We start from the raw sequence: 23,101 nt of genomic DNA on the forward strand, positions 1-23,101 counted from the left end.
TATGCTGAGAAGTTGCAGTCGGAACGCCGTGGCAGGACTCGGGCAAAAGTGAAAACGAACCTATTAAAAGTTTGGTAAGTAGGTGTATGTATGCTCTGTGAACTCTTTCTCCGTCTCGGGCACTTTCTCGGAGATACACTCAAATGTAAACACACTCACTTACAGATGGAAACATTTTCAGGGCTCTTATGCGCACCTAAACCTGTTTCTTATTTGCGGGATGGTACTTACAATTCAGAATATATACTCGGATAAACAGAGCTGTAAATACCAGAATTCAAATAAAAGAACCGTGGCCCTAGTGAGCTAGACGGGCATGGAACTGGGAAGCTCGGCATCTCTGCACTCTAACGGTCCCACTTCTGACAAACAAACAGCCACTCGCAGAATCTGACAAACCAACAGAGACACTCGCAGACACACACTTTCACCAAGTCTGTCTGGGCACATACTACACGATGCTCGCCATGCTCCTGTCCGGATGCACTGACAGACAGACGCTCACTTTCTCTAACGGTCACAAGTCTGACTCTCTTAACAGACAGCTAGCCCCCGGGCGCAGGGCTCTCCCGAGTGACTCCCACGTCCGCCCGTCTGTCTGTGCTGGGGCAGGCCCAGGTGTAGCAGCCCGGGAGTGACGTCACGCGCCGCTCAGGCAGCGGCACTTCCGGGTTCGAGGAAGGTGGAGGAGGGAGAGAGACGGGGCGCGAGCCAGGGCAGCAGCTGGAGCGGGAGCGTCACAGCGGTCGCCTCTCCCGTACCCCCCGCTCGCCAGCTGGGCACACCGGGCATTCTGACTGGCATGGCGGGGCGCCGGCTTAACTGAGAGGCTTTCGGCGCCGGCTGCGCGGGCTTCTCCATCTGCCCGGTCTGAGGCGCGATGTGATGACCATGGACTGCCGGATCAAGTGAGTGACAAGCAGAGAGGACAGCGTGCAGAATGAGGGGCATGGCATTGAGCTGTGCCAATAGAAGACGGAGAGATAGGGGCATATGACGTGAAAGAGCTCTGGGCATTGGAGGGCAGAGAGCAAAGGGTTCGGGGGGGGGGGGGCACGAAATGCCACGGAGGGGGCTGAATGCGGGTAGAGTTTTGGCATGTAAGAGCAGAGAGTGGAGGGCTCGGGACTCGGAGAGTACAGGAATGTTGCATCATAAGGCATAGGAGATACAGGGCAGAAAGTAAAACGCGTGGGAGAGTAGCAATCCATCAGATGCTCAAGCATGGCAGGGCAGAGAATAGAGTGATCTCAGGGCAAGCGTGTGACGAGCAGAGGGTGCAGTGTTACCAAGAGCTTTGACATATGAGGTCAAGCAGTCGTGGACACTGGCATACCAGGACATAGTAGGTGGTCCCGCTGCCCAGGACTGTCTGCACTCTTGTGCTAAAACTCTATGCACAGAGTAATATGAGTTGTGGGTTATTGTAAAGCTCAGGACAGAAAGACCAATGACCCCATGACTCAGGAGTGCAAGGAGTTATGGGATCCTACAGCATAGGCAGATATAGAGGCAAGGGATCCTGTGGTACGGCACAGGCTAATAGTCCAGATATCCTGTGCCACGGCAGAAGAGATAAGGGATAACATGGCATTGTACTGCAGAGAGCCAAGTGGCACAGTTCTAGAGTTCAGGGTCTTGAGTGCATGGATTCCTTACTGTAGAGGGCAAAGAGAGCCAAAGGATCCACTAGCGTACAAGATCAGAGTTCTTTTCAGTCACTTGGCGGGGGAGGGCAATGGGAAGAAATCCTAAAGCAGAGCCTAAAACATCGAATCCCTTGTAATAGGGGTCAGAAAGCCAAAGTATCCCATAACCATGTTATATGAGATCATTGGGCACGAGAGGACGAAGGATGGCTAGATAAAGGATCCCATGTCAAGGGGCAAAGGTCAAATAGCAAGTCGACACCACAGTGATGAAGGGCTCCAGGCCAAGGGGATCCACTTGCAGTGCTCAAGGGAGGTAGTCCAGTGATCTTGTGGCATGGGAAGGTATTGAGGCCAGGGAAATTACTGTCTGACTCTGGTTAGGTAGCACCCGAATCCCAATCATAAGGGAACACATCCCATACCGTCAAGACACCCATGGGTGGAAGTGACACAGAGACAAAATCAATGGATGATAGCCTACTTGGTGAGAGAATAAAGGATCCTTAGCATGGGGAAGCACTAGACCCTGGGTCTAGAACAAGGCAGAGAGCGGTGGAATTCTAGGATTTGGAAAGACAGGTTTGGGAGGCGACGCCCTTGAAATAGGAAGAGACTGAGCTAAAAGATCCATGATAGTGCACAAGGTCGATAACCTATTGATAACATGGCATTGAGGAGTACAACACAGAGAACTGAGGGGTTCATTGGTACACCACAGTGCAGATAGCTGAAGATTCAAGATCAGCCAGAACCAGCACAGAGAAGAAGTTAATGGGTCCCAGGGCATGTAAGGGTTTAGACCATAAAGATTTCACAGTATAAGGCAGAAAAATACAGAGACCATATGAATCCCACTAGATCAAAGTTCGCACAGCCGAGAGTCATAGGGTGGCAGACAAAGGACAGAGGGAGAAGGGATCCAGGACAACGGGAGTGTTGATAAAGGAGTAATGCATGAGCAGCACAAAGCACATGGCAGAGAGTCAATCTAACTACTCTATTTATTCTAGAGGATCTTCAGTTTCTCAGTCACTGAATATGGTAACTTGAGAGGAGTGTTGTGTGGGAAAGATCAAGGAAAAGCGATGGGAGTCTTTGCAATGTGTGGGTAATAATCTGCAGAATGCTCATTGGCATTGTTACATTTGTGGTGTGAGTGTCATGAGGAGGCCTAGCCAGGTCAATGGATATGTAGAGTGCTGCATTCGGATTAGTGCTCACTGGCACAAGGTGATCTGTGAGTCACCTGTGCCATGGATGAGTCAGGTGACTGTGGCATTAAGTCGGTTTCTAATAGTTCTTTCTGCTGTACAGTTGGGCTGCTTTGAATAGAATGATAGTGGGAGCAGCACCTATATCTTTAGAAACAGCATTGCCAGTTCATATACCAACGAAGTCACTAGTGGCAATATATGTAGCAGAGAAGGGGCAAAAAAACGATTTAATGTTACATCGGAGGGCCAGTTGACATACCATGATAGGAGGCAACCAGGCCAGTTTATGTACCCAGTAAATTATTCAGGTGAAATATCAGGGACAAATATGTGGGAATCGGGAGAGAAAATCTATAAATCCTCTTTTATTAATCCCCCATCCCCAGAATTACCTAGACCCCCTGTAACTATAATTTGGGGTGCAGTGAGTGAAGCAAGAGGTCAAATTGTATGCCTCTCAAATTGAGTGATAAACTGGAAGTGAATACCACTGTGGATATGTGCCCGCCATTACCTTTAGTTGTCGGAGCACATGAGATAATGAGCGTTTAGCTATTCATAGTGCAGTCCACACATTATACCCCAGGGGAGACTTTCCATAGATGTTACTTGAACTCCAATATGCACCTTTTGAAATATGATATTATGACATGAATTTTTCGAAGTCCAAGTTTCAGAGGTTTCAAAGCGCATAACTGTTCCCTGGGGCACAACTGGGCTAAACACTGCAATCTTCTTAAATAGCTATGTTTTCAGTAGCACTCTGAAGCTAACAAAAGGAAAAGCAGTGCAGGTCAGGAGTGGGCAGCTTCTTACATAAAGCGTCCCTTGGAACCTCAAAGGAGTGATCACCCAGCCTCAATAGTGTATTGCGTCATAGAAGTAGTCGACACATAGGTACTTAAAGAGGGGGATGATCTCTTGGACCAGAATGAGGCATAGTTTTCACAACAGTATCAAAGTACAACCATATAGATCACCTTTTCCGTAACAAACTGCCTAATCAGGTGAAATATTTGATGGGTTGAGGCAAGCAGTTCCATTTGCAGTTTTTCCCAGCAGTCGCATGTGAACATAACAGGACCCTTACATATTGCTTTTTCAGTGTGACCAACTATAAGCCAAACACTTTAGATGAAGGTAAACTGCTGTAGTCCTTGATCTGTGGTTTGCGTACGCTTGGGGGTTCCTTGCACCTATTTAGGGGATCCTAACACTCATATGACTGCCTGCTATTTATCTAATCATAAACATGTTGTGAGAAGTTGGCCTGATATATGATGCTCACTAGTTCCAGTGATCACCTTGTATCAGTCCAAACAACCCTTATGGTGATTGGTTGTAAGTCAACCTTATAGACCAGCTATCCTAATGGTAGCATGGACAAAGCAGTCTTAGGCTAAACTCTTTTGGCATGTGAAGCCAGCTGTTTTACCACATATAACCCCTTGAATACCAGATGAAAGGACACCACACAGGTTGTTATGAAAATAAACAATATATTTATTAATAACAAACACCTCTGAACTCTTTATGAGATCAGAGGGCTAAGCACATAACAATCTCTTTAAGAAAAATACAGTAAGTCGCACAAATTACAATGGTGCCCTAGGGGCACGACAAACCATATACTAAGTAAATGGCATAAGTAGAACGATTTAGGAAATGACGATGCCCAGAGGCTGTAGGATCGCTGGGACTACACTACCCTAACCTTGGGTAAGTAGCAGGAGGCCCACGGGACGCGTGTGCAGAGTGTGAACTCTCACGCGAGGTGCGGAACAAAGTCAATGGGCAGAACAAATTACGAAAAGGTAAGTAAAAGACAGTTCCTACTAGTTACGACTAAAACGACAGGATACCTGGACACTAGGAGAGTCAATCTACCCTTGAGCAACGAAATGCTCTTGTTACCTCACCCACGGGCTGCGGGTGCATAGGTGTCAAAGTGTGTCGGGTTTCCGCGTCGAAGTCTATGGAGCCTTGGAGAAAGATGCTGCAGGCGACCAGGAGGAAGATGTCCGGTGCGATCCACGGGTGGATCGAGGAAGAAGAGGACCTGAAAGCAGAGGGGACAGTGTTCGAAGTCACTAGCCAGTGACCGGTGTGGAACCAGAAGGGAACCAGATGCTGTCGTCGCGATCAGGTGAAGAGTGGACGCTTGTCTCTGCAGCCGCGTGGACCAGGAGGTGTCTTCGACGACCAGGATGGAGGCACGAGCTGTCCCACGCAGGCTCTCGCTGTCGGCGGTGTCGGATCCGGATTTGGAGTCAACAGGCCTTGGCAAAGGCAACCCACGCGGTGAGTGGAAACGGCATCTGGAGTGGACCAGGAGGGTCCGGGGTGCTCCTCTTTTGGAAGGGAGCAAGGGCCAGTCTGGAGCAACCAGACCAGCAGTGTAAATTTCGTGGATCGTCGTCTAGGAGGTCACTAGCCAGCCGGCAAGTGACCAGACAACGCGTCGAGCAGCTACCAAGTAAAAGGGCCCCACGCAGATCTCGTGGATGCTGGAGGGCTGGTCTTCGGTGCAGGAGCTGCTCGGGGCTGGGGCTTCTCAGTCCCCAAAGCACTTACTCGAGGATGCCTCTGAAGTTGTGCTGGAAGCGAAGTGCAGTTTCTTCAAGATGGCCGGTCCCACGTGTCTCGTCGCACCCACGGGTCTCAGCTGTGCTGCAGATGTGGGTAGAGGTCGGAGAAGTCTGGGAGTCCGGGTCTCGTCGGGCTCTGAAGTCTGGATCCGGCAGGAAGGACGACAAAGTGAACCGCTAGGACGCTTGATGGTGCCTGCAGTTGCAGGGTGGACACTCCTTGCTCACAAGGGAGATTCTTCAGCCTTCTGTGGAGCAGAACGTCGAAGTCCAGAGTTTCTTCTTGTAAAGTTGTTCAGGATAATCTAACTTGGAATGGGACCAGCTCCTACCTTTATCCTGCTAAAGGGGGCTGCACTAGTGACTAGGTCCCTCCCATGGGTGGGACCAGGAAGGGGGGTGGTTACACCCCCTATCCTTTGTCCGGTTTCGCACCAGAGCTGGGGCTGGAGTGCCCCAGCAACTGGTTTGAACCGGGGTATGCACAGGGACACCTTGTGTGTCCCAGGCATGTCTCATTCCTTTCAGGCCTCCCTACCTCAATACACAAAATCCTGTCTGGGGTGGTGCTAGCACCTCCCAAGGCAGGAAACCCTTTGTCCAGGCCTCCCTCGCTGGAAGGACTCCCAGCATCAGGTGGTCAGACTTGTGTCTGTGGTGGCAGCATCCATTTTGTGATGCTGAGGCTTCGTTTAACTTTAACCGGGGTTCACAGTTACATACATGTTGTGTCCCTCTAAAAGGGTGGAATGCTACCCCCGTCGCCAGAACTGGCGAGGGGGTAGTATTCCAATTCGTATGACACCTTACTCGACATGTTTTGATAATGCTATACCAAAGTTAGCAATAACCGCGAGGATTATAATGCACTTAAGAGTATATGGTATAGCATTATCATGGAACAGCTATAAGGACTTGGTTCCGCAAGCTGCAGACAGGCTCAGCTCATGCTAGAGCACCATCTCACATAATTCCAAGCACTCTGCCTTCAGGATTGATAAGGCCTGCCATAGGAGTGACTGATAGGAGTATATGTGTCCATTTTGGGGTTAGATATAGGTATACTATATCTACAGCAAAGGGTGATTACACCACCTTGCCCCAGCTGTCTTACCAGCCAGGGGTGGCATAATACATGCTTCAGCCCCTGGTAGGCCCTGGGTACACCTATGCCCTGGGTACCTAAGGTACACGGAACAGGGGCTGATAAGGTGACCCAGCATCCAATTAGGTATGTACCTAAGGTACATGGAGTCCATTTTACAGAGAGAGCAATTAGCCTGGGACCCTGATTAGCAGGATCCCAGGCCAACTAAGTCGAAAACCAGCTAAACACTAGGCAAAAAGTTGGGGGTAACCATAGTCAGATATCCACCTTCCTACACATGTTGATCTCAATTATTGTATAAAGATGGTTCCTCGTATAAATATGAGTTTTATCTAGTAACAATGATACTTGAAATCTACGGTATCGCCTGCCCAAAGTATATGACATATGTTTTAATAAAATCAATAAAGATGTTTAAAAAAGTAATTTACTTTAAAAAACATTTTTAGGCAGAAGCTAATTGCTAGTTCAGGACGAAGGGTGTGTGGATCAGATGTCACTGTTCACATTCACACACGCTCTAACATGAACCAGGACTCCACTTCAGCCTAGAAACTGTTTACGTTTTTTTGGGCTGTAAAAAAACAAGCATCTCTACACTTGGAGAGCCAGTGTTCTAAGCGCTCAGTGATCTATAGGTAGACTGCTTGAAAGGCCATTCGAGGCTACACATTTTCCAGACCGTACTTCACAAGGAACCGACTCCAGGCACCTACACTTCTTGTATTGGAGAGGGCGCATGTTTGCACATTTCAGCAGAGCAGAAATACTGTACAAGCAGAGTACCGCTTCCCATTAGCCAGTAAGTACTCTGGCACAATGAGCGTCTGACCTTCTAGCTTTTAGGCAATCACTGTCTTTGCCAACTTTTGACACAAAGACCTTTTAGGGTCGCAGCTTTTTTCACACCGAGCTGTCTCTATATGGGCCAATGTCAGTCCAGGTATTACTCCTGTCCCACCAGTTTTGCTGGGAGCTCTGATTTCACATGAGTACCCATTGATTTGTGAGTACCACCCAGGGCTTATACCACTTTGTAGTTGCTTTAATGTTTACGCATACAGTTGCAGAGGAAGACGGTTGTGATGGGTTTATTTAGTATGTACTGGTTGGTGTATATTATTGTTGAGGAAGGAATCGTAGAAATAGATTGAGAGCCCCTAGCATATTTTTATGATTCAATCAAATCCGCAGGTTACACACCAAACCAAAGGAATTCTGTCAAACAGGAAAAAGTTAGTTTGTACATCATTGATTTTGTGAAGTTTTCATTTGATCATTGTAAAGTTACATGTGCCCTCCAATCGTGTAAATGTATCACTGTGGGCCCATTTAAGCTGTAACCTCCCTAATTAGCACTTTATTAGTAAAACGCAGCCTACAAAACAACTAATGCTCTCAAGGCAGAGTGAGATGTAAAAGGGACGGGGACATTTCAGAATACCTTCTACAAAACAACATTTCACGCCACCTTTGAAATCGAGTGCAACACTACAAAACCCTGTCTTGGTACAGTACCAAGTGTAGTGTGAGTTTTCAGTTGTCACGTTTCTTTGCTCCTGGCTGTGCTCCAGGAATGAGTATTAAGTATTTGTGTTGACATCAGAAATCAAGGCACCATAATGCTGTATAATAATAGACTGGTCGACTTTTTGTAAGACCCATTTATTTACCATTTGTTAATCACTGTTTATGGCTAGAGTACTTTGTAGCTGTAGACTGTCTGGCTGTGAGCAAAGCGTGGTTTTTAAATATGTGTTGATTTGAATCAAAATCCACTGTTGCTGAAATGAAGTAGGCGTTTGTCGTTGCTTCTGCGAATGTTTTCACACCTGGAGCCATGTAAATTGTGCTCTTTTCTCATGAGAGACAAAAGTTCATGCGAGAGAAAAGAGTTCTCCGAAAAAAAAAAATGCGGTCAGGTTGGTCGGTTGTTTGCAAAGGAGAATCAAGCATGCAAGAAACACGAGAACTACCTGGATTGCTTCCAGTGCTTTTATTTTTAAACTTGACTTCATATGCTGCTGGTGTGGTACACACTGTATTTTTGTTTTACCTAAACCGGTCACGCGAGGCAACAACAGCCTGTGACAGTCTCAGCATTTTAGCCATTTTACCACACTTTACAAGCTGAAATTTGTACTTTCAGTTTCCCCATTATCCGTTTGGACATAAATGCCCCAGAATTCTAAGCGTAAATCCAGAGCTCTCTGAAGGTGTCCCATGTGGCATGAGACCGCCCGGCTGCTCTGAAACAGTCTCTCGGTTTCAATTCTTAAGTGCACGCTGCACTTCTTCATGTATATCATTTAGGCATTCTGCAGTCAGTGGTGTAGCCATGGGCCCTGGTGCAAGGAAGGAACTGCACCCCTTGGTTGATGTTTGAACTGTGAATTACAGTAATAATTAGGGTCAATATTTTGCGGTTCAGTGGGCCCCTCGGCCTCTGAGCCCCGGTGCTGCTGCACCTGCTGTAACAATGGAAGCTACGCCCCTGGCTCAAGCAGGCCGCTAAAGTTTAGCTTTGTGGATAGGATACAACCAAAAGGTTATTGTGTTGAGAGACACTACGTGTTCACTGCAAACATAAACAAGCATTTACAGTGCAATAGGTCTCGGATTAATTACGTTTGAGCTATTGGCATTGCTAAATATTGCAACACCAACTGCAACAAAAGTCTATAAATTGTAGGCCAAAAAATGTGTATTATTTTTGTAGCAATGGTGGCATGCTGCGCTTTAGATGAATATGTTTAAAAGTAAAGTGCGCCATACTGCGATTGCTACAATAGTTAAGTGTGGATGCGTTAACAATTGATGTGTGCACTGATGGCTGGTGGTGTGTGTGCCTGTAGAAATTGTGCACTGATGGCTGGTGGTGTGTGTGGCTCGTGGAAGTGCGCACTGACGGCTGGTGGTGTGTGTGACTGGTGGAAGCCTGCACTGACAGCTGGTGGTGTGTGCCTGGTGAAAGCGTGCACTGACGGCTGGTGGTGTGTGTGTGCCTGGTGAATGCATGCGCAGACGGCTGGTGGTATGTGTGTGCCTTGTGAAAGCGTGCACTGACGACTGATGGTGTCTGTGCCTGGTGAAAGTGTACACTGACAGTGTGGTTGTGTGTGTGTGTGGTTGTGTGTACTTGTGGTTGTGTGGCTGGTTGTGTGTGTGTGGTTGTGCGCCTCGAGCTGGGAATCCTTTTAAATAAAAGGAGAGGCGCGTGCACTGGTGCTGTGTGCGCCTCTGGGTATGCACACAGACACATACTCTCTCGCGCTCTCTCATGCACCCATACACCCACCCATACAAACACACTCTCACATCACATACACACAAACACACACACACTGTGCTGGGGCAGGGCACAGGACATGCCGCTCTCGCTTTGAGACTCCATAGTGTTAGAGCACATGTACCCCGGGAGGCACTCACAACAATAGGTCAGTTCTTAAATTTCCAAATCATAGTGTGTTGCTGTAGGAAATTGTGTTATTCGTTGTGTGGCCTGCTCAAGTAATTGGTTGATAATTCTCCTGTCGGCTAGTAATCACCATTCACTGTCGTGGAATAATAACGCTCAGTGAATGATTGTCCAATCAGTACTTGTTCTTTAGAAAAAGGAGATGTACATTTATTACACACCCACACTACTAAATACTACCCAATAATTTACAAATATATACATTGGTAGATGTAAAAAAAACACAGATGGCATTGCATGATCAACTCTGCCCCCCAAAGGGTTCATACATACATTTAAAGTAAGCCTATAGGCTAGATCAAAGGTTCAAGATCAGCAAACTGCATGTTAAAAAACATCATTTTGTACTTAAAATGCAATCCCCAATAATAAAAATCATGAGTGAATTCATGTTTTAATGTTAATAAAAATCACTTGCATTATGATAATCATTGTCAACATTTTTTAATAATACATTTAAAATGAACAAAACATGTGTCTGTGTGCTTTCTGTAGACGTTTGAACCATGAAAGTGCAATCATAAAAACAACCCCTAGAGAGCATTACATTTTGACTACATTAACATGCAACCATAGACTTAGCCCCTAGAAAGCACTTTAGTACATGAATTGCCTTTAGGCACTTCCAGGCCACAACAACTGTATCCATAAAATCATCCCCTAAAAACACAGCACTCCCAGCGATAGAAAAAAAGCTCTAGCCTATGGAGTGCTTTAAAATATTAATGAAAATCCCTGTGGGTCACGGATTGCTTGACCCCAAAAACATGGGATCAGTACTTTGAAAAACAATCTTTAGGGGGCAGATACTGCACTCCAGCAGCACCCCCACACCTCCTTCACTACGTTGGTGGTACCCCTGTCTGTTTTGGGGGCCACCACTAACATAAAAAGAATGCCAATACAAAAAACCCTCACGGCATTATGGGGTGCTCCTCCAGGAGCAGTGAATATTTCAAGTCCATCCTTCTCCGGGAGAGCTCTACCAAGGTTCGATACCCACTTACCTTTCAGGCCAGAAAGGGGCACCGAGGTATGCTCACTAAGGCCTCTAACTAGCCAGCAGATGAGGTGTCTACTTAGTGTATCAGGCCTGGACTAACTTATCAACTCTGCTCTGGATTTCCAGTCTTCCTATTTTACATACAACTTCAAAATTCCGCAGCCACACTGCTACCAAACCTAGGAAGAAATTACTAAAAGCCTGTATGCTCCCTGCCTCACGTTAAGATTCCAAGCATGTGCCCCCATTGGTTTCAAGGCACGCTACAGTAAACAAAGAGCAGTAGATGGACTTGGGCATGAGTAATTTCAAACTACATTTGTCCGAGTCCTTCTCAACTTTACCATTTGATCAGCATCATCGCACCACATGGCCATACCACACTACGCTTTGGAACACTATCTCATGACACCTCCACACCGTACACAGTAACCTGCCCAAAAAGGAAGACCTAGAATCCTGCCTTTTGCCAACTGCACCATTTACCCACTCCACACTACCGACCTGCTTACATAATGATGAGCTCACTTATACTCCCAAAGGTCTAGCAGTTGCTCTGGCATCCAAAACTCCAACATCGGGGCGGTCAGCTCCTCTAAGTCTGTGCATTATCCCTCCACCCCCAATACTTGATCCTGCCATTGCTCCTGGGCACTATCTCACTTTGAGGTGCCATTGGCTGGTACCTATTGGTCTGAACTTCCTGCTTAGTGTACTGTCATAGATCCTATAAAACAACGTGTCTGTCTTTATGTAAAATTGTATTTGCTCAGTCCTTTTAATCTGAGCCATGATGCCCCCACTTCTGCAGGCTCTGTCAAGGACACAGCTTTTATAGCGCCGAAGGCCAAGCACTTGGTAAGGTGCTGCTTCTCTCAATACAACATTCAGACCCAACAACTCTTAACACAATTCCTTTGAAGATGTTTAATAGATTCCCTACATGTGTGCCATTACAAACCATTCCCCTTCACCTGCCTCTGGACCATGTCCCTCCCAGTCTATGCCACACCCCCAGCCCGCGCCTTGTACACTGTTAAAAAAACTGCAGTAGTGCACATCCCGACAACCCAGTCGCACCAAGAACAGTGGGGCATTGCTATACAAGTGCCAGCAACATATAACACAACATAAGATAACACACACAATATAACATACACAATATAACTAAACATACTCCTAACATACCATGGGCACCACCCTCCAAAGGAGGAAGGGATCTGGCAGGCGGTACGACTAGGCCTTGGCACTTGACAGGGTGCAGGGCTAGAGCGCTAGGGCCTGCCCCGTCCGGGTTCAGGCGCCATACATAGGTCTGCCAGGCCTCGGTCTCAGCCGTCCAAAGATTCAAGAGTGCACAGCTCTGCCAGGCATCGGTTTCAACAGTTTGCAAGAGCAAGACACTAAAAAACATGTATCAATGAGCGCGTGGCACGAAGCAGGGGTCAGGTCTGCCACCACCACTGCCCACTACAGCACCCCTGCCGCACTACGAACAAGGGAAGTACACTGCGCACACCCTGCCTTCCAGGTATGCTAGGTCGGGGGTCAGCCGCTCATGGGCACGGATTTGCCTTACGCATTTATTAGGTATTTGGTCAGTAGCCGAATAGTCAGTCAAACGGAAGTGCACTTTGTTCAAAGGCTCACATCGGACAAATGAATGAAGTCAATGAACAGGTATCTAATTTTCCGTCATAGATCTTTGCACACCCGCCTGCCAAGACAAAGACATAAACCACCCCCATCGCCCCACATTCAGAATAACAGCGAAATGGCGTGGAGGGCCATTTATTTTAATTGAGATGGGTTCTCAGGCTAATGGAAGAGATATTCCCCGACACCCCAACACGACTACTCCCCACTCTTCAGGTAGGAGAACCTCTTCCTTTTTAAAAGGACACTTAAATTGAAAGCCACAGAACGAGAGATGGGTGTAATTACACCGCGAACCCTTTAACTTGTCAACTTGTAAATCTAAAAAGGCTGTCCATCACCGTAGGAAAGAAATCTGAAATACCCGTGATTGACAGCGGGCACTCTTATGTAAAAGAAAACAAGCAGCACTATTGTTAAAAAAAAAAAACGCCAGCGAGTGGTGCGCATGCCACTGCAAAGCATATGTTTTCAATTATCGTGCCCGTGTCTGGGCACGATAATTGAAAACATATGGGCTTTGGTGCGAGTAACAGACACCAATAGACCATGGGCGGACCTACGCGACTGCCTATGGCCTATTGCGTGTTCTGTTACATAACAACACACACGCAAAGCCCAATCAAAATAGACTATAGGAGATGAACACGCTTGAGCGTGTGGAATTTCCAGGTCCATTTTGAAAACCCGTACAAAAGGACCCTGGATGTGCGAACACTGCCGTGCAGTGTATCGCTAGGCCGAGACCTAAAATGCACGTGCACGTCTGCCTGGAGTTTATTTGGATTCAGGCGAAGCTGCTTTGTAGTAGTCCTGGGAGGTCTGGTCTGCCTCAGAGCAGCAGTGTAGTGTGGCACGTGGGTGACAGCCCTACCAAATACCACACATCAGGGGTTAGACTAATGCATTTCAGTGTGGTGGTCCGCATCACCAGACTGAAATCTAAAGTTACGCATAAAAATAGGCATAGCATCTGCCTTGGCTGTCAAGCCGTAGTGTTACTGATCCCCAATGCTGACAGTGAAACTAAAGCTGGTAGCCGCGCTTCGGGTTGTTGGCGCTGCTCCTGGAAGGCTTGGGAGCTGGCTCAGATGAGCTGCTACAATGTAACAATAAACTGGATTCCCGACACTGCGCAGCAGCAACTTGATTACATTTACTGAAGTCAGGAGAGGCAGTGGCCAATGGTTACTACTGAGACATCAGCCAGGTGTCTGGCCACTGGACAGATTTGTGATGCAGAGACTTTCTCTGAAGCCTGGAGAATGGACAAACAGGCATGCAGGATATAGCGCAAAAATTATGAGCCCCCAGAAAAAAATCGATACAAATCCATGCTTTCAGATTTTTAAAAAAAGCTGATTCTTTGAGAAAAGTCTCTACTATGCAGCACAGATAGAAAAAGCCGCAATTCCAGTAAAGAACTATTTTTGAACCGTGAAAAATTTGACCACAATTACAAAAGACGATTCCGTCAATCATAATCAAGAGTTTTGCGATGCTTTTGCTCTCTCCTTTAGAACAAAGGTAGATCAGTTTGCCCACTCCACGCCAAATGTTAACACCACTGAGCACGAAAATAGTATGAAAGCATCTCTTAACTTCTCTCTCACTTATCCTATGCAAATCATCCGACTGATCTCTACGGCCTAATCCGGTTCCCCCAGAAGATCCCTGCCCCCCTAGGTTCCTACAAAACATTTGCCATTTCATTGGACCGTATTTATCTAAGATGTTTGACCAGATGATACCGCAAGGATACTTTCCCACTGTGTGGAAACAGGCTTGTATCTTGCCCCTTCAAAAACAAACAATTTAGATGCAACTGACACGGCCAACTACCGGCCCTTTGTGAGAAGCCCACTACCAGCTAAAATAATCGAGAAAACCATAAATGTGGAACTCTCCACTTTTATTGCAGCTAATCAGATTTTGGATCATAGCCAGTTTGGCTTCAGAGCTAATCATAGTACAGAGTCGGCTCTGATTAAAACTACAGAAGAAATTTGTTCTTCATTGGATGGCGGTGGGTCGGCAGCCCTGGTACTGCTCGACCTATCCGCTGCATTCGACACTGTGGATCATTCATCGACTAAAATAAATAGGGATAGGAGGGAAAGCCCTCTCCCTTTTAACATCATTTTTATCAGAGAGGACTCAAACAGTTCATCTTGGCAAGTTTAAGTCGGCACCTTTTACCCTCCCATGTGGTGTCCCGCAGGGCTCTTCGTTGAGCCCTACACTCTTTAATATTTATGTGGCGGAATCGACACCACTGATAAGTTTTAACCTGATCCCCACCTCTTATGGCGACGACACCCAGTTGGTGATCTCGACAGTGGATAAAGACCCCAATCACTCCTTAAAACTCCATGATTGTATGCTCACCCTGAGTCACTGGATGAGCTTTAAAATAAAATTCAAGCAAAACAGAGGTGACTATGTTTGGAAACCTTTTCCCACCATGGTCCCCAGCTTGGTGGCTAGATAATCGTGGCCCTCTCCCAACTCCTGTGGATAAAGCCAAGAACCTTGGGGTTATCATAGATGAGAAACTTAGTTTTAAAGCCCAAGTTTCCAAGGATGTGTCTTCCTTGTTCTTCACGATCAAAACCATTAGAAAAAATCTCCCATTCATTCCTAAATCTTCCAGAAAGCTGGTCGTAACCTCTTTAGTCTTGTCTAAACTTGATTATTGCAATGGTTTATATATCAATGTGCAATCTACTCTCCTCAGAAAGTTACAGGCATTACAAAATGCCTCCGCAAGGCTTATTCTGCATATACCTAAACCTAAACATCAGTCTGTTAGATCAGCGAGTCGGGACCTACACTGGCTGCCAGTCGTTCAGTGGGTAAAGTTTAAGGCACTTTGTATCGCCAACAAGGCACTTCACAAAGAAGGGCCAAAATTCCAATGGGGCCTTTTTAGATGGTATTCCCCTAATAGACCTCTACGTTCAGCCAATGCCAATCTGATGCCTATGGTCAGAATTAAAAAGACGAACGGGGGGGGTTTCAGTTAAAATACCATCAAGGAATGGAATTCCCTTCCTCTATATCTTAGAAAAATTCCCCTCCCTTCTTGAGTTCAGAAAACACCTGAAGACCTGGCTTTTCTAGAAGCAGTAGTCCATAGTACAGTATGTAGCACTGGAAGCGCCAAGACACCTTAAGGTATATGTGCGCTGTATAAATTTAATTAACATGACATAACATAATAGGCAGACATCCTGCTGCCTCCTGCGGCAGCGCATGCAGGCCGCTGCAGTTCAAAATGAGTAGTTCTGTGGGAGGCTGCGGCAATGGCAGCGCTGCTTGCACTGCAGCATAGTAAATTTTTTAAATCAGCAATGTTGATCCCCACAGTTTTTAATGGACCCAGACTCCACGCCATGGATTGCGGTGGCTGCTGGAGCCCAGAGGCCAGCACACCACTGTGCTACAGCTGAGAGTCCTGAAGATTCATGCCCGGTCTGCGCATTTGCCGTAGGAGTCATTGCAGCTAGGCACAAGGTGGCCCGTAAACCGAATTGCCGTTCGCTGCAAAGTGTGTCTGTCAGTATATTGGTGTGTTGATCCGAATCTCACTCTGCTGCTAATAACATTTTGGTTTATAAATTATAATAGATAGTGGCATAGTGCGCTGTCATCAGCTGCCTACCCTGTGTGTTACTCAGCTTCAACACAATTGTTCACAAGGAACTCATTTAAATACGGATTTTCTTACTTTAGCAAATATCTCACTTTTTGCAATGATTTGATCACAGATCAGAAATAACAAGCATTGGCATAGCCAATAGGTCTCGCCTTTGGGACCTTACAAGTGTTTAGCTATGCAACAGTTGATGTTGCACCAAGGATATTGTGCTGCATAATTAAATACTTATAAGGTCCCAAAGGTGAGACCTATTGCCTATGCCAATGCTTGTTTCAGAAGGGTCGGCATCAACCACAGCATATCTGAGCTAGGTTTTTAGGGCAGTTGTATGAGCTAAGTTGTCATCTCAAGCAAACTTTTAAAATTAACTTGCCATATATTTGTGGGTTACCGCTTCACTATCAGGAAGACCCACTCACATTGATGAGTCAATTTGCCTTCTATATATTTAGGAACCCCACACCACATAATCCGTTTATTAAATTATGCTTGCCTTATGGAGAGAGGACAGGCTCCTGGAGCAACATGCACAAGCTCCCCTACTCTTTGCTGGCGTGCCCCTCAAATGCCGCTGCCCACCTAGTCTTCACTTAACCTAATGTATAATTGAAAGATACAGTCATACTATGTGTTTGCGGGCCAGCAGACATAAAAGAAAGACTATATTTTGTATTGCAGAACCCAATCTTTCTATTATGTTTATAGTGCTTTAAACATAACAGAAATAGGAGGCCAGGCCTCTTGCTCCTCTGGGCTCAGCTGAATTACACTCTGCTGAGACAGACGTAGAAAAGAACTCTTGCTGCAGAGGTCTGTGTATAAACTAGGGGTCACAGGTTTTAAATCCAGCACGCCCAACTAGATGTGCGAGATTTTGGGCCCCTTACCACATTCGTCAGAAGGTGGAGAGGAGCATCATTTGCATTACGTCACTAGGGTGTCTTTAAACGAATGTGCTGCTTGTTACTTCACGTCAGTTGTAGTCACTGTCGTACCTGGAGGGGCTCTGTTTCACCTATTCCATCACCAACCCAGGAATACAAGTCCTGAAATGCAACAACAAAAAATGCACGTGCCACTGCAGAACTTTAGTGATGTGGAGAGAGCGTTCTTCTGCCTGTGTGTGTTCGTGAAAAGAGGTGTGGGTGGCCCTGTGACCCCGCAGTGTTGTGGTCGATGAGGTAGAGAGGGGGGGTCAGGGTGGGCTTTGAACACGACTTCCTACTTGGGAGGGGACCACGGGAATGGTTTGGATTTCCTTAAAGAACGGATTTTATTATTATTGAGATAAATCTTCCCCTAGAGGATCCTTCCAGGCGTCTAGTGGTTACAAATATAATTTTAATATTCCTGTGGAGCACGTAGCCGGCTGCTGCTCCTGGGTAGAATAAAAAAGAGCAGAGTGCATTTGCAGGGGAGTCCTGAAAGCGTGCAATAGCCAGTATTTATTTAGCAGTTCGGCGCCCTCTGTGCGCATGACATCACACGGAGCTCTGGCCGAACGTGTCAGAAAGGGACGTTGTACTGATGAAGGGGATTTTAAAAGACCCATTCAGCAAGAATTAATTGTGCCCTTCTCCATGTGAGCAGCTGGTGTTATTGTTTTATTGGAAAGCGATCCCTCTATTAACAAGTAAAAGTCTCTGCATGGTCATCTGCTAGCCTGCGAGTGGTGTGCGCGCAAGCGTGTGATATTAGGAAAACAAAGCAAAAGTGAAAGCGAGAGCAGTCTTCACTTTTCAGCACTGCACTCGTGTTGTGGCGCGCCGCTGCTCGCTCCTGCAAGGTGGATGCTGCCACAAGCACGAGTGCAGTGCTTGAAAAGTGAAGACCGATGGCTAAATGTCCTCCTAGAGCACCACATGCGCGCTGCCTAGGCGAGACCTATAAGAAAATCGCGGCCCACAGCAGCTGTTTTCAAGCACACTCGTGCTTGTGGGATCATCCGCCTTGCGGGAGCGAGCAACGGCCAATTAGCAATCGCGCCGCTGCTCGCTCCCGCAAGGTGGATACCGCCACCAGCCTGAGTGTATGCCTGAAAATGAGCTGACCGATGGCTAAAGGCCCTCCTAGAGTAGCGCATGCGTGCTGCCGAGGCGAGACCTAAAAAATAAAAAATGACACAATTGACCTGTTCAAATTAGTTCACAATGTTCAGTGTTTCATTCAACCGTTTAACTGGACAAGAGTAGCCCGTAAGAAAAATATTTTTTTATGTTTTTCATAACACTTCAGCCGAAGTAGGTATTTATTTGCAATTACAACATTCTTAATAAAAAACATACAATCATAAGACACAACTTATATTGATACTTTTTACGTACTTATAAGAGAGTGACTTATGGGACCCCAGTGAAGTGACCACAACCAACATGTGATCAAGCATAAGGTGACTGGTTTTGAAAAAAAAGTTGGTTATTGGAATTCAAAGGATATCATTTAGGGATTCTGAATAAATCATTAGGTCCTAGAGCATGCTCTAGTGTTCTTTGGACTATCCTTTATTGGTTGGCGACAACGTTTCAACCCCACTACGGATATCAGGGTCTCTTCAGGATAGGAAATCTGGGACTAAGGCACTTTGGTATTTGACAAGGGCGCCAATTCACTGGACCGTTAATCTCAATGGTCCAACCGTCAATACTTAGGTTCTAGGAACCTTCCAAAGGGGCGGACTGTCTTCAACTTAGTTGGTGGGATATCCAAGTATTCAAGAAATGTCAATATAAGGCTTGCTTCAATAACATGCTGATCCAGCCTTACGTGCGCACAGTCAGTGCAATGTGTTGCACTCGATTTGCCACAATTCACCAAAACAATAAAGGCTTTGCCAGAATCGGGCAGCCTGCAAAGTCCGATTTCTATTTACGGAGCCAAAGTTCAATACCAAATGGTCGGCTCACACGGAGTCAATGCCCTATGTGTTACAGCGGAAGTCTCGTTTTTAGCGACATAATACCTGCCCTCCTTTTATTTGCCTTGTTGGTGTCCTTTTAAGAATTGCACAACACTGATGAAAGGACTGGAGATGGGAACCCTTTAGCCACTGTGGAACAATGGCAAGGTCTAGTGGAAGGATGTGAAGAACTCCACAGGATGGAGGACCTGCTATACAAAAATAAAATACATACATAAAAGCAAATGCAAGTGAACATGCTTTTCTCAAAGGTAAATGTCGCAGGGATAAAGGAATATCTGAGACACTGTAAGAGAAGCATTATAAATGCCAAACACTAAAGGAAACGGTGAACAAACCGAGCAAAACAGCAAAACCACACTGTGTACTGAGATGTCGTCCAATGACATTGCTATATATTTTAAAGAAGCATACATGACAAAGCAGCTTTGAGGAAAATGGAGTGACTGAAAGTAAAATGTCAACCTATCTGAATTCGAATTGCAGTTGCTTACAGAGAAAGAAGAAAGGTAGTGGTGCGGTCCACGGTGCAGTCAACCTTCAGAACAAAAAAGCAAATCGATGTTTGTATGTGCCACGCGACGTTCTTTAAACTTTTAAGATTGACATGCTGCCATACTAACAATGCAATGTACAATTAAGGAAATATCATGTCTGAAAATGTACTGCAACGTGTTTTTTTCCATTCTCTGCCATTGTAGTCAGGTGTCTCCAACAGAACGCTGTGTTTAAGAGTCTGTTGTTCAAGAGTTTCCTGACGGAATGGAGCCTGGCTTCTGTTCAAAAGGCAGTATATTTCAATTTTTTACAGTCTAGGTCCTCCATGCCCTCTGGTGTGCCCCTGTGTTTCTGATGTTTAAAAGGCTCATATGTGCATCTTTTGTGGGTAGTCCGACCATACGTTTCTGATAGGAATATAGTAGCAAAAGGCCCTATAAGTAACCCCGGCCTTCATTCCAGCAGGCCTTGTGGATGGTCTGAAGAGTTTTAAAAATGAATCCTTGTCTTCACTAATGACAACTGAAGTGGCCTTCCATTTCTGGTGCTTTGCAGCAGTTTTAAGATCTTCTTAGAATTTCTTGTTGCTCAAATGGGTGTAATTTATGATATTCATGTGTTCCCCCTCAACTTCTTTGCTTGCGAGAAAGTGTCACTCCTAGTTTAAAGACAAGAAAAAGGCAGGAAGGCTAAACAGTAGTCGTACTCCTATTCATCTGTATTATCAGTAACACGATTTAAACCTTCAACTGTTTGTGATCCTTCTGCCCATGATTCACCACATAGAAAAACTTGTTAATACACATAAAGCAGGAGCGTCTGTTATCTGAACATAGATTATCCTTAGTTATCAACACTATATGATATTAGAACATTGGAATGTTGGGAGCTCCATTGAAAACAATGGAGTGCTCTGGGCTTATAATGGCTGGTATAAGCCTGGAGCTCCAACATTCCTGTTTCTTTGTTCACAGCCCTGGCTGTGAACAAAGGCTTCAGGGACCCTGAGGGGATTCCAATCCCCTCACGCTCCCATAAGGCTTTGTTCTTTTTTGTTAGAACATTCTGCCCTCTAGTGGCAGAATGTTCTAATAGCCTTATAGGCCTTCGTAGTTGGGCTATACTGGCTATTAAAGTCCCTCTCCCTTGTTAAAGGGCCTTGCCTTCAGCTTGGGGTCTTTAACGCTGGAGAGGGCCTTTAATAGACGGTATAGCCCTCTACGGCGGGCTATAAGGCTACAGTAATCTTCATTAATTTCTTACATAATATTTCCAACATCGGTAATATGAAAGCATAATCACTTGTATTCGCAATGTATATAATCAATCCAGCCCGGATGAACGGTGGTATTGATTACTAAGGATAATATATTCAGATAACAGACGCCCCTGCTTTATATGTGTTAACAAGTGTCACTCATAGTCGTTGCATGTCACTCATAAATACACTGAAATTTAAAAAAAGAATAATACATATTGTCATAAGCAATCTGAAAACGTGGCAGCTATGGAGTGAGAAACTGCCCAGGAACCCCGGGGGAGCCTCCATAGAGTCTGTCTGTACGGACGGGGCTGCTGATCCCACGGTCGCTTCCCGCGTTCCCATGTCTCTGGCACCTGCTTGTGGAATGTAAACACTGGGGCCTGTCAGCAGCCGCGTGGAACCTGCATTAAAAAAATAAAAACGCTTCTCATGGCTGTGGGATGGATGGAGCCCCCCCCCCCACCCGTTGCCAACTATTGAATTGAGTGTTTGAACTTCAGGTTTTTTTTTAATTCAGAAGCACAAAGAACACCTTTCACTAGTTATCTTGTGCAAACCAGGAGTTTCCACTGCTACCATCACATGTTACAGTTTTAAATATCTTTGTCACTCTGAACAGAGTGATAGTGTGAACAACACTTCACGTTGCAAATTTTACAGCAGTTCATATTTGAGGGCTCGGAGTGTGAGCATATATATTGATAAAGATGCGTATAGTGTGGTACATTTGTTGTTCCGCAATCTATATGAAGCATTCAACAGATTAAGCAGAAAGCTGTGACTGGTTAAAAAACACAAGGAAATTCTACACACATCTACAGCAATAAGACTTCACAAAAAATAGAATTTGAAATTGCACTTCAGCTTATGGGAGGCAAGAAAGACTGACCTAAAACTGACTGGGATGATTTAAAAGCAGCTCCATCCATTGAATGATGTCGCAATGCTGGCTGACGAAATTAAAGAAACACATCTACTAGAACGTTTCTTGGTGACTATTAGAGATGCAAGGCTGCACCAAAAAAACTGTTTTTTTTCTCTCGTCCCTAATGTACTTTTTAACCAGCAGGTTACTGGATCAAATCTTTATTTGGTCGTTTTAATCCTTCATCTTTCCAGGGCTGATAAACTGAGTACCGATTCCTTTGTTAATATTAGTTTTTGTTGTACACAATTCTACGAAATGGCAAAAAATAATCAATAGCCAACACTCTTTAAAAACAGAAAATCTGTTAATTTAATTTATTAATCAAATTCCAAACACCAGACTACGTGAGGTTAGCTATATGAAGGTATTAGTCACTGGCACAGCAGGCTATTTGAAGATATGACAGGGCTTGTGCCCGCAAGCTGTTCTTTACTGGAAGGCGTTAGGTGTGTGTTTCCTGTGCACAAACACTGCAGTACATGCAAAAGTTTGATATTTATTTGCACAGAAACATAGGTGACAATGTTCATCTACAGACGAGCTGAACTCTAAAGAAATAAACCACAATTGAACTAGTAGGCTATAGTGAGCCACTACAGTCAGTTCCAGAGGGTCTTTTAGAAGTTAACTAGTGATTCCATAAACCACTAACCAGGACTGTCCAATGTAGAACTGAGAAATTGACACACAGACGAAGTTCCATTCAAATGCACAGGTGTCCAACCTCCACATGTGGGATAAAAATGAAGACCACCCCGGGGTATGCCACCGGACGATTACTTGACAGAAGTGTTCAACAGAAGGGTTCATGATCTGTTCCCTCTTGGTTCATCTTGACTCATCTTTAGTTGCAACTCGGTTAAAAAATGTTGTAGCCTCTCAAATTGTTCCAGAAACGCACTTGGAAACCTTGGAGGAGGTGTTAGGAGGCAGGAGCCAATTACAAGAGAAACTACAGGGCGCACTGCACACCAGGAGAGCTTCCACAATGGTTGTGTGATAGAAGCATGCATGGTTAATCCACACGTGCCTCTACCACGCAGCCCAAACCACGAATGCATCTTAACCACGCACGCCTTTACCATGCAATTTCGTGGAATCGGCATGAATGGTAAAGGGGTATGTATGAATAAG

The 23,101-nt window shown here is 45.6% G+C and overlaps 1 protein-coding gene across 2 annotated transcripts in view; it reads left to right on the forward strand.

The window, feature by feature from the left end:
- Positions 1–660: 660 nt before the first annotated feature.
- DENND1B (DENN domain containing 1B) overlaps positions 661–23,101 on the forward strand; it is a 1,337,878-nt gene continuing 1,315,437 nt past the window's right edge. Inside the window, exon 1 of one of the 2 annotated variants that reach the window (XM_078644012.1) lies at positions 661–908. In XM_078644012.1, the coding sequence (XP_078500138.1) occupies positions 886–908 (23 nt within the window). In that variant the 5' untranslated portion in view covers positions 661–885. The remainder of the gene's footprint in view (positions 909–23,101) is intronic. The other variant, XM_078644002.1, reaches the window with a different exon arrangement.

The sequence above is a fragment of the Lissotriton helveticus genome, chromosome 1_1 (genome assembly GCF_964261635.1).
Source record: "Lissotriton helveticus chromosome 1_1, aLisHel1.1, whole genome shotgun sequence".
NCBI lineage: Eukaryota > Metazoa > Chordata > Amphibia > Caudata > Salamandridae > Lissotriton > Lissotriton helveticus.